The sequence below is a fragment of the Lytechinus variegatus genome, chromosome 4, assembly GCF_018143015.1.
Source record: "Lytechinus variegatus isolate NC3 chromosome 4, Lvar_3.0, whole genome shotgun sequence".
Classification (NCBI taxonomy): Eukaryota; Metazoa; Echinodermata; class Echinoidea; order Temnopleuroida; family Toxopneustidae; genus Lytechinus; species Lytechinus variegatus.
In genome coordinates this window covers 18,665,655-18,681,290 of record NC_054743.1, presented here as the reverse complement: position 1 = coordinate 18,681,290, position 15,636 = coordinate 18,665,655, and the positions used below count along the sequence as shown (strand labels likewise).

The 15,636-nt window shown below is 35.4% G+C and overlaps 1 protein-coding gene across 1 annotated transcript in view; it reads right to left on the bottom strand.

Annotated features, from left to right (window-relative positions):
• The window catches only part of LOC121413564 (snake venom 5'-nucleotidase-like), a 53,309-nt gene that overhangs the window by 18,020 nt on the left and 19,653 nt on the right, over positions 1-15,636 (bottom strand). Inside the window, exons 2-3 of the mRNA XM_041606425.1 lie at positions 6,003-6,216; positions 2,290-2,475 (exon numbers count right to left, since the gene is read on the bottom strand). Of these exons, the coding sequence (XP_041462359.1) occupies positions 2,290-2,475; positions 6,003-6,216 (400 nt within the window). The remainder of the gene's footprint in view (positions 1-2,289; positions 2,476-6,002; positions 6,217-15,636) is intronic.

The following is a 15,636-nucleotide window of genomic DNA, read 5'->3' as shown; positions in this document are numbered from 1 at the left end:
CATACTCTCTCCCCCTCTCTCCAACTCCCTCCCCTTTTCTCTGCCCCAACCCTCCTCTTTCTTTCCATCTCTCTCTCTTTCTCTCTCTCTCTCTCATCCATTAAGCACATGCCGACATGTTGTAAAGCCAGAAGGTGCAATTATTGCAAGGAAACGACCGACCAAACAGGTTTATACCGAATATTCCTTTTGGTAATGATTTTTGTGACAAAAAAAATTACGTCAATACCGAGCTTGGTTTTCATGTCAAATGTAAACGGAACACACTAGAGTTTAGTGTGTGGATGAGGACAATTCAAGTTAATGTTCAAATAAGTTCAGTTCAGATAAAGTTAATGATCAATAGATATTAAACGAGTGAAACGGCTGTATTAAAGTTCGTGTTAACAGGCTCAATGTGGAATTGGAAATTTGTGTACAGAACGGGTGTTGATTGCAAAAAAACCCACAATCATGATCGTCTATTCAAGTTACCTTTGAAATCTCTTTAAAGGTAAATGCCAGTTTTGGTAACGATATAAAATTAGTTCGTACAGAATCCAATGAAATGACCACCAAAGTGTCTGTTTGTATAAAAAAAGAATATGTGCCAAAGGATTCTGGAAGAAATTGTTTTAATTGCTGGGAAATTAGCAAATAAGCACAGGATTCGGGTCAAGCGTCGGCATGGTCGGGTACGACATTCGAAGCAATAATACACTGTCCCACGTGCGCTTATCTGTGTTGGTGATCTTCAGTGTGAATATTTTTCAGCGTAGATTTCAAGATTTCACCAAATCTAGATCCTCGATTAAGCCTGGTTTTACAGACTTTCTCATAAAATCAGTGTTTACTGCAACTACTGGCATTTCTCTTTAACTACCATGACACTCCCGTTTCTAACTAGTATCACTATGATAATTTTGATAACATAATTATACCATCAATAGTATATTCTATACAAGAAGGCAAAGTGTATTGTTCCTGACTTATACCTCCTCCCTTTACTTTATTTTCTCAAACATTATCCATATAAAATTAGAATACTAAAAATCAGTGATACAAAAAGGCAGCCATTTAATATTAATCTAGATCATTATGTGTCGAAATAGTAGCCCTTCTATATATAGTTCTCCGTTGAACTTGATATATGTAGGGGGCACCATAAATCACCATAAAAGGGAAATAAAAATACCACAAAGGAACTCAGCGCACTTGATTTATAATTGATATTTTATCGGTAATCCTCAGATCACAATAGTTGAATAGAAGAGGTTTTTGATAAGAAATACAATTTCCTTGCATATTTCCTTCATTGGCATGAATGACCATACAACCTAGTAGAGGCACAGTCAGACCAACTAAACCTGACTCCAACCAATCGGCGGTATGACATTTAAAATAACGTAATAGTAGTAATCGGTCTTGATTCGGTTCATTGATGTGTCTGTGCCGTCCAGGGTGTGGATTGCTCCGGTGTGAATAAAGTCAGGAGTATTTCGATTAAGAGGGTTTATTTCAAAGATCCAATCTAAGATTCTGACCTTTCCCGCTTGTTTGCAAGATTCAACTCGATACCTTAATGTTTGCTCCCGTACTTTCCTGACAGGAAAATGAGCCTTATCGGAAGAGCTGTAAGAAGGGACAAAATAGCGGGACATATTGTAATATTACCATGCCAGACAGAATTCTGGTTCATGGCTATGCTATAAGGGTATTTTCCAGATTGCAACGGATGATGAGGATATGGTAAAGGGTGTCATATGAAGTCAAGTGACTGTAAGATCATGGTGATGGTTGGATGAAAACAGGGAGGGATTTTTTATCTTAGAAAATCAGATCAGAACAATTATCAAAAGAATAACTGACACATCATACGTAAAATAATATTATATAACATCTTTGGAATTACAAATAACAAAAATCTGCATAAGGAATTTGAACGAAGAATTAAAAAAATCGTATATTTCTAAGGTCACAGATATCCTTATTATTGTGATTAGAGCAAAAGATCAGAAAACAATTGAGTGTGGCATGTCTTAACTTAAATGTTTGCCAGTAGTCAATACTTAAGATGATGTGATGATTAAATAATGAACCACATAATGGAATAAAGATAACACGGTAAGCGTATTAAGCCGTTTAAGAGAAGATAAACACTACGATGGGCGAGTCCCTATTTGAGTTTAACATGATAAGAGAATATTATCTGGCGTGACGGTTGCAATCCCTCATCCATCTAAACCTCCAAGATTGCATACGCTTATACACACTGATGTCATATTCAATTTTCATTTACAAGCACCTCACCTGTGTACAGGAATGTATCTGTATGACCGCCGACAACCACGTCAACCCCTATGACATTCTGGGCAATCTCTAAATCGATATTAATCCCAGAATGACCCACTGCGATGATCTTGTTGATGCCTTCTTTACCAAGAGCGTCGACCTCTTCCTGTATTTTCTGGACCTCTGGATGGAAGATGCATTCTCCTGTAATGAGCAAGATACAGAGCCATATTGCACAAAGTGATGGAATATTGGCAAAAATCAATTAAGAGCCAGAGTTTCCCTGAACCCCTCGCCCCCCCAAAAAAAAAAAAATGAAATAAAATGAATAAATGAATGAATGAATAAATAAATAAAGAAATAAATAAAGAAATAAATAAAGAAATAAATAAATAAATAAATAAAGAAATAAAGAAAGAAAGAAATAAGAAATAAATAAATAAATAAATAAATAAATAAATAAATGAATGAATGAATGAATAAATAAATAAATAAATAAATAAATAAATAAATAAATGAATGAATGAATGAATGAATGAATGAATGAATGAATGAATGAATGAATGAATGAATGAATGAATGAATGAATAAATAAATAAATAATAAATAAAGAAATAAATAAAGAAATAAATAAATAAATAAAGAAAGAAAGAAAGAATAAATAAAGAAATAAATAAAGAAATAAATAAATAAATAAATAAAGAAAGAAAGAAAGAAAGAAAGAAATAAATAAATAAATAAATAAATAAATAAATAAATAAATAAATAAATAAATAAATGAATGAATGAATGAATAAATAAATAAATAAACAAATAAAAATAGGTGGTCTGGTCCAGAGGTTAGATCATTGGACTCATAATCGTAAGGTTGTGAGTTCGAATCCCAACTCTGCCATTGTCTCCACTTTGATAAAAAGACCCGTGACAACATGAAGAGTAATATCTGTCGTCTATAAGGTCAGCCACTATGACTGATTAACCTAGACGTAAAATGTATCCTAGGTAATTGGTTATACAGTGCGTATCCAAAAAAAATTTAAACTTTGAAAAAGCCCTGGGTATTAAAAAATATAGAACATGCGGGTAATTTTCTTGGGTTTGTTTCTCATCTATCCAATGAAAGTAAAAGGTTTTGTCAAAATGTTACATTTGAGTGACCACTGTCCATTTTTGTAAAGCTCACAGAAATCTGCTTACGCCAAAATGTTCGTTTTTACGCTGTGTCAAGGCGAAAGGGCGAATTCAAACTTACCCTGCGAAACATTTAGCATACATTTCCCTTGCAATTTTAGTCCATTGAATTTAATGGATACATTCTAGCATTTTGCAACGATTTGCCACCCAAATTGAAATTTCAACACTAAGTAAGCACAACTTTTGCCCTTTTTGTGCCAGCTGAATCTGAGGACATAACTGAATTTGAACAAAAGTTTATATCAGACATTTCCAGCATTTTCACTAAGTTTTTATCACTTGAAGTGGGGTTACATTTCATTGTGATTTAATACTTATATCTCCACACTTTTCTAAAGCTTGACGATGATTAACAAAATGAAAATCAAGCCTAAGCCATTTCATGTAAATCACGGCTTCGTGTAAAGCAAATATCGTCATGATGGTCTCGGTGTGTGGGTAAGTGGGGCGGGGCGCAATGTACTCTTCGAAGTGTTTTGGACAAGGAAACAAGTTAAAAAAGGTAAAAAAAAATCTTCAAATCAATTTTGCAAGCTAGATCCCACGTGTTCTTCATGATTAACATGATTAAGTTCTACTTTTATTCGCATAACTATTTCAAATTTCTGCGCAAATCATTTTTCGCTAACTTTTCAAAAGTAAGTGATGCTCGCTCAAGCGGAAATATTTTTCAACAATTATATCGTCATTTGCTTAAATTTATCTGTACCAATTATAAAATGTGGAAAAAAAATCTTCTGGATATTACAAAAATATAATTTCACATGATTTTTTCTAAGTTTAAACTTTTTTTGATACGCACTGTATACCTACTTGGCGTCAAAACGCTGTCCTACCGAGTTCCTACGGGAGTGACCGTAAACAGAAACAGAAATGAAATAAAATCAAGTAAAACAAAATGAAATGAAATAAATCAAATCAAACAAAATAGAATATAATGAAAAGAATAAAATGAAATATGATAAATAAAATAAATGAATATATTAATAAATTTTCAAATTAACTGATGTTCTAAACGTTTTACCAGACAATTAGGTTCGGATATTCATCGCATTAATAAATTGATCGATTTTACAAACGTTGTTGGTCAGAGATTGCCTCGCACTCGATATTTTAACAACATGATGTTACCCGTGGGCGTGTCCCTTCTTCTTAACGTCCAACACCCCTTCCCGCTATATATCCCTTTCTTCTTTTTTTCTCTCTCCCTTCCCTCGCCACTCCGTGTGTGTGCACTGGCGGATCCGGGGGTGGCACATCCGGACCCCTTTAAGAGACAATAAAAATTTGTAATGTAAAAATGCTGCTCTTACACAATTTCCACCCCTCCCCCTTAAAGCGAGGACCTTTTTCTGCCTTTCAAATTTTCCTCGGGAAAGTGGGCCTTATTTTGGGGAAAATCTTGGATCCGACCCTGTGCGCGTGTCTCGCTCAAGACTAACTTTCTCTCTCTCTCGGTTTGTCGTAGTGATGAAGACGAATTGATAAATGGAAGTTCCATATTCCGGTGCTTATCTTCATTTCCATCGCCCTTATCATGCTTATGTTATACCCGGGGGGGTTTTAATGCCGCTTGTGACCAAACCGAAATACACAATTTGAGCTGTTCAAATTGTTAAATGGAAAAAGGAGATTCTCGACTTATATTATCCAAACCAATTTGATAGCGAATATCCTACATTGTGTTATTACCTATTCAGTATCCTTGCACATTCTTGTGTGTTTTCTTATGGCTATTTTATACATTTCACTTCTCGTAAACAAATCGAAGGTAGACACAAGAATGATAATTCTTTACTGACAGTCTCTGCTACTTTATCTTGTACCGGTATACGTGTTTTTGTGTTCATGGCAAAATTTAATTGGGTACCGTCCAACCATGCAGGGACATGAGAGTAGTTGGTTAATAATGTAGTCAAGCGTAATAGGAATATTTCAATATCTACCAGGTATCCATGGCATTATGAATCTGGAGATATTATGATACGGCCAAGAAGGTTTTAATATCAAATATTCGGTTATTTTCTTATGTATGCCTGTATAAGCATGCGGGCCCACGATGTTCTGATCTGTGACAGGCAAATGCTTTACGTCATAGTGCTTATAAATATGGACATAATGCACATAAGCTTTCACAGGCAGCATACAAACAGGCACTTATTCAACCACCCCCCCCCCCCCCCCTTACCCCGCGTTTTTTTTTTTTTTTAGAAAGTTAGTCTTTTTACACTTATTTAGTTTCTTCTACCAAAAATGGTCGTTAATCTAAAGCATTTAAATAATTGCAAATCAAGGACCACCGTTTCTCTATAACTAACAAAAGAAAAACCTTTGTCGATCCAGCAATGAAGGTCTCTATCAATCATATTCAATAAATCATTGACCCTTTAATAATCAAAATAATGTTTATCGCATCAGGTTCGCACTTAGAGTATCGCCTCTATTTTGTATTACTTTTTTTGTATCATTCCATATAACATGACATGAATTATTTAACAAATGCACTTCATGAAGAACACGTATTCTATCGAATTTACCTGATGATGAAATTTCATGAGTTCTGAAGTACGTGTAACCAATAATTCCTATCGTTTCTCCGCTCAATACCCTGGTGATGCGTTTTTGAAAAAGACCATTGATGGAGGGTTCCGCCGAAGCATCGATGTTGCAACTTAAAACAGGAAAAGATGTGTTTAAAAGAAAGGGCCTCAATCCTTCTGGTTCGTTGTCAAATTCGTGGTTCCCAAGTGCCTGTGTTAAATAATGGAATACAATTTGCTGTGTTAAGTGCCTGGTAAATGATTAGCGATTTTAATGACAGTAATAATAATTACACTTGCTCATAATTATAGCGCCTATACAGTGCGTATCAAAAAAAAGTTTACACTTAGAAAAAATCCTGTAAAATTATATATTTGTAATTTCCTGACGATTTTTCCACATTTTAGCATTGGTACAGATCCATTTAAGCAAATGACGATATAACTGTCGAAAAATATTTCCGCTTGAGTGAGCACCACTTACTTTTGAAAAGTTGGTGAAAAATGATTTGCGCAGAACTTTGAAATAGTTATGCGAATAAAATTAGACCTATCATGAAGAACACGTGGAAATTAGTTAGTAAAATTGATTTGAAGATATCTTTTACCTTTTTAAACTTGTTTCCTTGCCCAAACACTTCAAAGAGTGCATTGCACCCCGCCCCACTTCCCCACACACTGAGACCATCGTGACGATATTTGCTTTACACTGAGATTTACATGAAATGGCTTATAGGCTTGATTTTCATTTTGTTAATCATTGTCAAGCTTGGTCAAGTGTGGAGAAACAAGTATTAAATAAAAAATGAAATGTAAATCAACTTTAAATGATTAAAAACTTAGTAAAAAATGCCGGAGATGTCTGATATAAACTTTTGTTCAGATTCAGTTATGTCTTCAGATGAAGCTGACACAAAAAGGGTAAAGGTTGTGCTTACTAAGTGTTGAAATTTAAATTTTGGCGGCAAAATTGTTAAAATATGCTAATATGTATCCGTTTTATGTCAATTGGCTAAAAGTGCTAGGGAAATTTATGAGAAATGCTTCGCAGGGTAATTTTGATTTCGCCCTTTCCCCTTGACACAGCGTGAAAACAAGTATTTCTGCGCAAACAGATTTCTGCGAGCTTTACAAAAATGGACAGTGCTCACTCAAGTGTAACATTCTGTCAAAATTTTTACTTTCATTGGATAGATGAGACCCAAACCCATAATTATATGTGAAAAAATTACCCACATGTTGTATATTTGTTAATTCCCATGGCTTTTTCAAAGTGTAAACTTTTTTGATACGCACTGTATATATTTTATCAGAAGTCTCTAAGCTCTCTCTACATCAATGCAGCATAATTGCCCTGACATTAACATAGAACATGTAGAAGCTCTTACGCGCCCTGAGTTTCAAGATATAATTCCCTGTCAGGTACCCATTCACCTCACCTGTGTTGAGTGCAGCGCAATGTGGGTAAATTTCTTGCTGAAGAAAAACACGCCGTGGCTTGGAATCGAATCAACGTCCCTCAGATTGAAATACGAAAGTCATAACCACAAGTCCATTATCCAAATGAGGTCCACTTGCACACAAAGTTACAATCGAACGCAACTTGATTTCAACAATTTCAATCAAATGTAAAAAAAAAAAATAGACTTGCGCTAGATTTTTTATTTGCGTTTAAATGCGAGTGTTTGAATAGTGCACAAGAGGTAATTTTATTCGGGGCAAATTTGCCTTAGTAAGATGGGGCGATATGACCTAAAAGTGATGCCATTTATATTTTGAATTGAATAAGGTGTGATATATACTACTTTTTTTTAATTCTTCAACTTTCCCTCTTCCTTTTTTTTTGCACAGGGAGTCATCACCCTGTCCCCATTTCGTACCACTTCTGTTTGTCCAGATATATTACTACTTCAACTAGCCCTCAGAAATATGACTCTCGATTGATCATACATACAGAGGTCAGTTTGTTATTTACTGGTATGGTCTTAGAAGAACCTCATATTATATTTATTCTTTTCATTATCATATACTTTTAAATGTAACTCATGAGAACATTGTTATGAAGAAATACATGCCATTCATTTAATTGTTTATTTTTTAAAAATGTTACAGAGAAACCTATACTACAGTTATCACAAAAGAACTAGGCCTATATCAAATAAGGTATTACGGGTAATAAAAACGTTGCTGGTTGTATGACCAAATAAGAGAATGAAATTGGTTACCACCCATTAGATGTTTCGGCGCGAACATCAGAAATAGATAAACCGATTGGTATCCTCCCAGTATTATTTATCTTTTTTTACTCTGATATAAGCTAAAGGCTATAAGAAAGAATAAAATTGGAAAACTCTTAAAAGAAGCTTAGACCCTCATTGTCTTCACTTCTTCGTCAGGCTAAACTAGAGAGTCTTCTCTACATACTTATTCGTAAACTTTAACTAAGATGGCTACCCCGGTCCATCCAAGTGAGCTAAAAGAATTAATGACATCTGCAGAACACCTGAGTGGACGAAAAAAATTACTGAAGAAAAATTGAAAAATGATAAGGTTTATTTATTCATTTATCTATTTATTTGAATTTCTTTTAATGTTTGACTGTTTTACAGCATGGGCCTGTTAATATATAATAACAATATATACATAAAAGATTGTGTACCACCTCAGTGTAACTTAGGTTCTATACAAGTAATGAATGAATTCAATCATTAAATCAGAATTATCAGATGTGAGATTTATGTGAGCTGCGATAGCGCCCATTTTCCCCCATTAACAAAACCGAAATTGTAAAACTTTCCTTTTACTTATTTTTAATTTTTGTTCCATTTTATATTATGAATTTTCTTGTCACCGTTTGACTGTGTGAATTAATATATTTGAAAATACAACGTTACACAACAACGCTTTAATTTCACACACACACATAAAATGAGAATATAAATCTTTATATACATGCATAAGTTTTAATTTCAACACGTGTATACCATGTATACGTTGGAACAAGTTTGAAATGCCCATAATGATGGGAACATTTTCATTTATTTGATAAAGGATAAAAGGAACCAATACCCTTGCAAAGGGCATAAAGTGCTGGATAGGGAATCGAACCCCGGACCTTTACGTATGCATAAAGTCAGTCACGCACCTCTACATACGCTCACTCCCTCACGCCCCCCACTTCCACACACCTCACACGTATACCGACCACACATACATGACATACGCGCACCACCATGACGACAGCGAACATGGCGAATGTTATCGTGATATGAAAGCAGTGTATATAGAATGTTATACTTGAACTTGCTCTTGGGTAAATACATTTATGTATTGGATCTACGAGTCGTGGGAATGGATGTTATTGAATAGGTGTTAACTATTTGACAAGGGAAAAATCATGACTAAGATCATAAAAGTGTTCTTGAGAAAATTCGAACATTCGTTTTTCCACCAGCATGAACAGCTAACACTCTGTTGACGCTATGCTTTAAAACTAAAAAGAAGTTTACAAAACAAAATGAAAATGAATTGCGCTTTATTATATTGACACCACTACGCACCCAGTAAATGTTTATATTGGAAGTGGTTGATTGCATAGATCATGAAGATCCTATTTATGAAATATGAACGATAAATATTGTTTTTGAATAGTTACACAATCTCCCGTTTTGCTATATTTTCAATAATTTGGCATTGTTTGATTATTTTTGTAAGAACTGAGAGATAGTTTTTCATGCATACTGTAGCAAATGGAAGTTAAATATCATGGAATACGAATAACGTGATTTATTTTCAATAAAATGATCATTAAGTTCAAAGGAAATTGTTGATTTCTTTATTTTGACCGTTCTTCTGGAACAATGTAATAAAATCGTATATTTCTTGGAATATATTTCTGCTGGCGTGTACGATCATCAATTTAAATTTATTATTTTAGGTCAGTCTAAGAGATGTAGTCTTCGGGTTCGATGTGAAAATACCAGCAAAAAAGAATTCGTCAAAAGACACTTGAAACAAAGTTCAATGTCAGATGAATGTATTTTCAAATGATGAAACGCAATCTGCCATGCACCCATGTTTGTTAACGGGAGAAAGACAGAGGTTACAACAGTAGAACACCGCGAGAAACATAATCTCTGAATGATTAAGGTTAATTGGTGTTTTAATGGTAGGAACTTATGTAGGTGTCGGCGGTTTGGTTAACGTAAGGCGATACTTGAAGACTACATTAGATAGCACGCAAGTAAGAGAGAAAAAATGGATCTCATAAGAGAACGAGTTAATAAATTAAGAAATGGTATGGGGAAATAATGAATTAATTGATGAACGAACGAATGGTGATTGGATGAAGATGTGACGTAGGAATGAAAAAGAAAAAGAAACAAACATACAAACCAACACAGGAACCAACAAACCAAAATTAAGAGTGATTGTGCAGTCATCCAATAGATTCTAAGCCTGCTGTGGCGTGTTTCTGTGAATAATATTTTTGAGACCGAACGTGATGATAGTTTCAAACTTTTTGCATATAACCCACATTTGTTAATGTGATCACAACTCCTCTTTCCTTTCTGTAATATTTTATAAATTGTGGTGCTAGTGGCATGAGCTTTAAATAAAATACTGTATTCAATGTAGTTTAAACTGTGTTACTCGTTTCTGAACCGTTTCAGAACACTCAAAATTTTGATGTTTTTTAGAGTAGCAATAATGGCTTTAAATTTCAATTTTTATCCCACGATCTATTAGATTAGATCTTGATTGCGTCACTCTACATTTTACTCGGCGAATTGAAAATCCCATAGAAGAAGATAATCGCATCGACTTATATCTTTTTTGTCTGATATTTCGCCTACATAGGTAACAATGTAACTTCAAATGTCCTTATAGAACTCAGCTGTAAGAACATGAAGAATACATAATAAGACATTCATATTGTGACAGTTGAAAACATACAACTGTAGAAAAGATTACTAAGCATGCCTGAGTGACAGCATTAGGATAGATTAAAATGTTAATTTATAATCCTCTTTAGTTTCCGATAAAAAAAAATCAGTTACTGTACATTTACGGATTAAAAAAAACAGATTTCCTTTACGATCACACAGCTTACAGGCAATGGCATATGGAGAAAAGGGGGGGGGGCACCCGGGTATAAAATCGCGCCCTTCAAATAATTGACGCCTGTGGCTTCTTTGGTTGTTCCTGAGAATGGGCTCTGTATCCCCCTCCCCCCATACTTCCCTCTTTGCATCCTCCCCCGAAAGTGGCACTAAAGGCAAATACTCACCTGTCCCCCCCCCCCCCACCCCCATTCAAGAACGAGCTCGATAGAGACCTTTTTTAAGATGGTTTATATTTCAAATCAGAGACGTCCGTGTTCTGGAGGACTATAACACCTAGGGAGTAATAACCCCGCACATTTGATTGGAATATATCAGATAAGATAATGACGGATTAGAATCAAAGTGGGTTATGTATCGGATTTTCTCTGAAAGGATAAGGGTAATAAGACGAAAATGGTGGTTCCCAAATAGAGGTACACAAAAAAAACCACGATCAAAATACGGGTCAAGAATCACCACTTACCCGTGCTTCCTTACTTTTCCATAAATGTGAGATGACAGAACACTATTATTCACCATCATTATCATCATCATCGTCGTCGTCATCATCATCATCATCATTATCATCATCACCATTACCATCATCATCATCATCATTAACATCATCATCATCATCATTACCATCATTATCATCATCGTCGTCGTAGTCATCATCATCATCATCATCATTACCATCATCATCATCATCATCATTATCGTCATGATATCATCATCATCTTTCTCCTTGATACCGGTCCCGACGTCACGTCTTTGCTAAGTGTTAGAGAATTCGCCCCTTGTCCAATTTCGTAAGGCACTACACCGCTATGGCCGTGATTGCCAATGGTGGCGTGTGCTTTAAGGGTCATTCTTTGAGCAAATGAAATGAGATAAGAAAGGAAGGAATAGAAGTTCAGTGGAAGTTCACTTTAATTTGGTAGTAAGTGGCCCTCCGATATACCACCTCTGATGACGTCTGTTCTCATTAGGTCACGGTGATCGCTTAAGAGATCATACTACCTTAATGGCACAGTCATACCTACCATTTTTTTAAGTGCACACCTAGTTACCAATAATGCAAATAGCATTTCTATTTATTTGAAAGCAGGATAAAAGAGCATTGTATATTAAATGCCTTGCTCATGGGCATAGGAACCACGGCCGGGGATCGAACTCCGGACTTTCCATATATAACCAGGCGCCTTAGACCACTCGGCCACGTCACCTCCAACCGATAGCATGACATGGGAAATACAGTAGAGGTGAAGTGGTCGAGTGGTCTTAGGCACCAGACTAGAAACACGAATGTCCGGGTTCGATTCCGTCCACGTCACCTATGCCCTTGACCAATTCAAGGGCGCGATTGATCAACAATGCTATTTGTTCCTTCATTAAGATAGAAATTATCATTATTGGTACCGATGTGTGCACCTGAATAAAGAACAAATACACAGATTTGGTCAGTGTGGTGTGGGTCTCGCATGTGTATCTGCTGTTTCAATCATGGACCCTATATACTACTATAAGCATACGAAACCAGGTCATCGGACTACCCCTTTCTACCTCTTGGTTTCCATACGAGGTCTTGTTGTTGTCTATTTCATTTGTTTATGTTGAGCAAGTTTTGAATGCTTATATTGGGCGGTTGTTTCGTTATTATCTGTACATACGTTTTAGACAAGGATAATCTTCTGAAAGTATCCATTGGTTTCACTTTATGAAGGGGAGATGCGTTTTGGAGCATTACTTAACAATGTCATCATCTATGCTATTAATTTATTTTCTTTTATCTTTATTCAAACTATTTTTTCTTTAATCTTTATTCAAACAACAATATTTTATTCATGCTCTTTACACATGCCAAAGGTTCAAGTTGCGATTGCATCATAAACTTCAAAACGAATATAATTCTGATAGCGTAACGCTCTCATTCACAAACAACGTTTCATAATGCCCATTGTCAAAATCCCTTCGCCGTTACCAAATATTATCTCCAAGAGAATATTTGGTTATTATTGAAAACGATATTTGAATTAATCCCGAAGGTGTTTGCAAAAGGAGCAGATTCTATGTCGCCCATTCTCAGTTGGAGTGTACCGAATAAACATTTTTTTTACATGTTTTGAATGCTGCTACTGGATGATTCACTGGCCTTATTTCAATGATTATATCAGAGGAGACGTTTAATCACACGTAAATAGTGTTTTAAAAAACGAATCTGAAAAATTAGATTCTTAACAGGTATAACAATGGTTTGATATTGTGAAATTTTGTATTTTGAAGTCAGGTGGAGCACCACCACCCTGTCTTGTATAAAATTCCTCAGAAATTAAACAACAGATGATTCGTCATGCGGATTCAATTTATCACCAAAATCACATTTTATTTCTTTGTCACCATGGTTACATCACATATACCTACGAGAAAGCTACATACATACAATTTCAACCAAACATCAAAAATGTGGTTTACACATTGGGCCTAAGTTATTTCTTCTCCTTTCTGGGATTGTGATCAAATATAGTTACACACCAAAACAGCATAAATTTTCTTCACTTTGTTCGTAGTTCATCAGAATTTGAAATTTTTGTATGAATTCTTTTGTTTTTTCCATTTTAAGATTTTCATTATTTTACGATGCAGCCTTTTAGAAAAACTTCTTTGACCACACTCAGCAAGAAATTGATTTCCCTTTTCACAAGTATTAATGCAGTTGAGAATTTGGCAAGAACTACCATTTTTTGTATTGGATTCGTTCATTGATCACACATGCATTTTTGGAGTTAAATACAACATAAGTATACATGTACATGGTTATCACAAATTTGGTCTAAAAATATGGGTAAGATACGGCGACGATTGCTTTTCGCATTGCAAACATATCGCGTCAAACGGTTGAGATGGTATTGGAGCCGCCTAACTCAGCGCCCCCATCCACCCCCCCCCCCCCCAAAAAAAAGGTAGAGTTAAGTGTTGTACTTAAACACCCTAATGAAAGGGAAACATAACGTAGGCCTATCCATTGAAACTTTGTTCCAGCCGATCTTCATCTTATTCAGTTTTGGGCGGACATAATATTGATGGACTTCTTCTCGCTGATATTCCAAGTCCTTTCTTCGCACGGATGCAATTCTCTTCACGCTCGAAGATTTCAAATAGAATTTAAAAGGCCTAATCCAAGACTTTCATTTCATTTCATTCCGATGCACTCTAACAGCTTGACAGAAGCCCATTAAGCTCTTAAATCACAGACATCGAACTAATGAGCCATGTCAGGTGAAATATCTTCGCCTGTGACGTCATAAAGAGGGTTAGGAGAGCAGGGGCACTCACTAAATCTACCCCCAAATATTGATATATAAATTTTAATGGATAAATTAGTTATCATAGTAATCGAGATTGCTAAATTTGCTTCTTCCCTTAAAATAATCATTTATATATAATTTTACAAATTACACATGACGCTCTATTAGAAATAATACAAGATCAACATAGTATTGTAAAGATACTGCCCTTAGTCACCCTCATTCATTTGCTACATACAAAGGGGGAACTGAAAGTCTGAAGTTTTATTGTAAACACTAATGCATAATGTACAACACAGGACCCGTAATGCTTATTTGTACGTAATCTTCAGATCTTTTTTTTCTTTTCCATTGACACTTGAATACACAGACTGCCTCAATTAAATCTATTCCTCAAATAGACTGATTGCATAGGAAGAGCATAGACACTTGATAATGATATTTATAGGACTTGATGAGAGTTGCGAGTTAGGTCTTTAAACTGACAAGTACACTAGCACGGGTTAATACATTCCAAATCAGTGTCAGTACAAAATTTATGCCACCCCCCCCCCCCTTTTTCATCGTCAATAACCCTTACTACAACCGCCAATGATCGTTCATTCATCACTCCACTAATGACTAGATGGTAAAATGCAATGCGAACGCTTGCTCGCTGCTACGTCGTCCATTCATGATCTGCGGTTGATGACTCGTAGTCCTTTACCATCACAAGCCCGCCTCTCTAAGCACTGATAATCCACGATACGTGCACGTCACTTGATGATAAATCGGGCCCAAATGCAAAAGGCAATATCTAATATAGTAGGTTTCCTGTTAACATTTATTCATTTACTAGTTGTGGGTGCATCTTTAAAATAATTTCATATCACTTTATCATGAATATATAATAGTCCCTAAACGATTTACGTCACTCCAGCATCACTCAAGTTGTAACGCATACCGAACTTAACGGAAGCCTGACGGGTTAAAGGGTGAATCGAAAAATTATCATTAGGCAAATCGAATCAAATTTTAACCCCAAAGTCTTTACGATTTGGCGCCATTTTAGAATGGTCTATATTTAAGTGACGGAGGTTCACAGAAAGAGCGGAGAAATCTCTTTCGTAAGAGTGAATTTTCCGCAGTATTTTTTATTCTGTATTTTCTAGCACAACTGCCTAAGACCACACGGAATATCTTAACTCGAGAATACCAAGGATGGTAGGAGGAACTGATCGG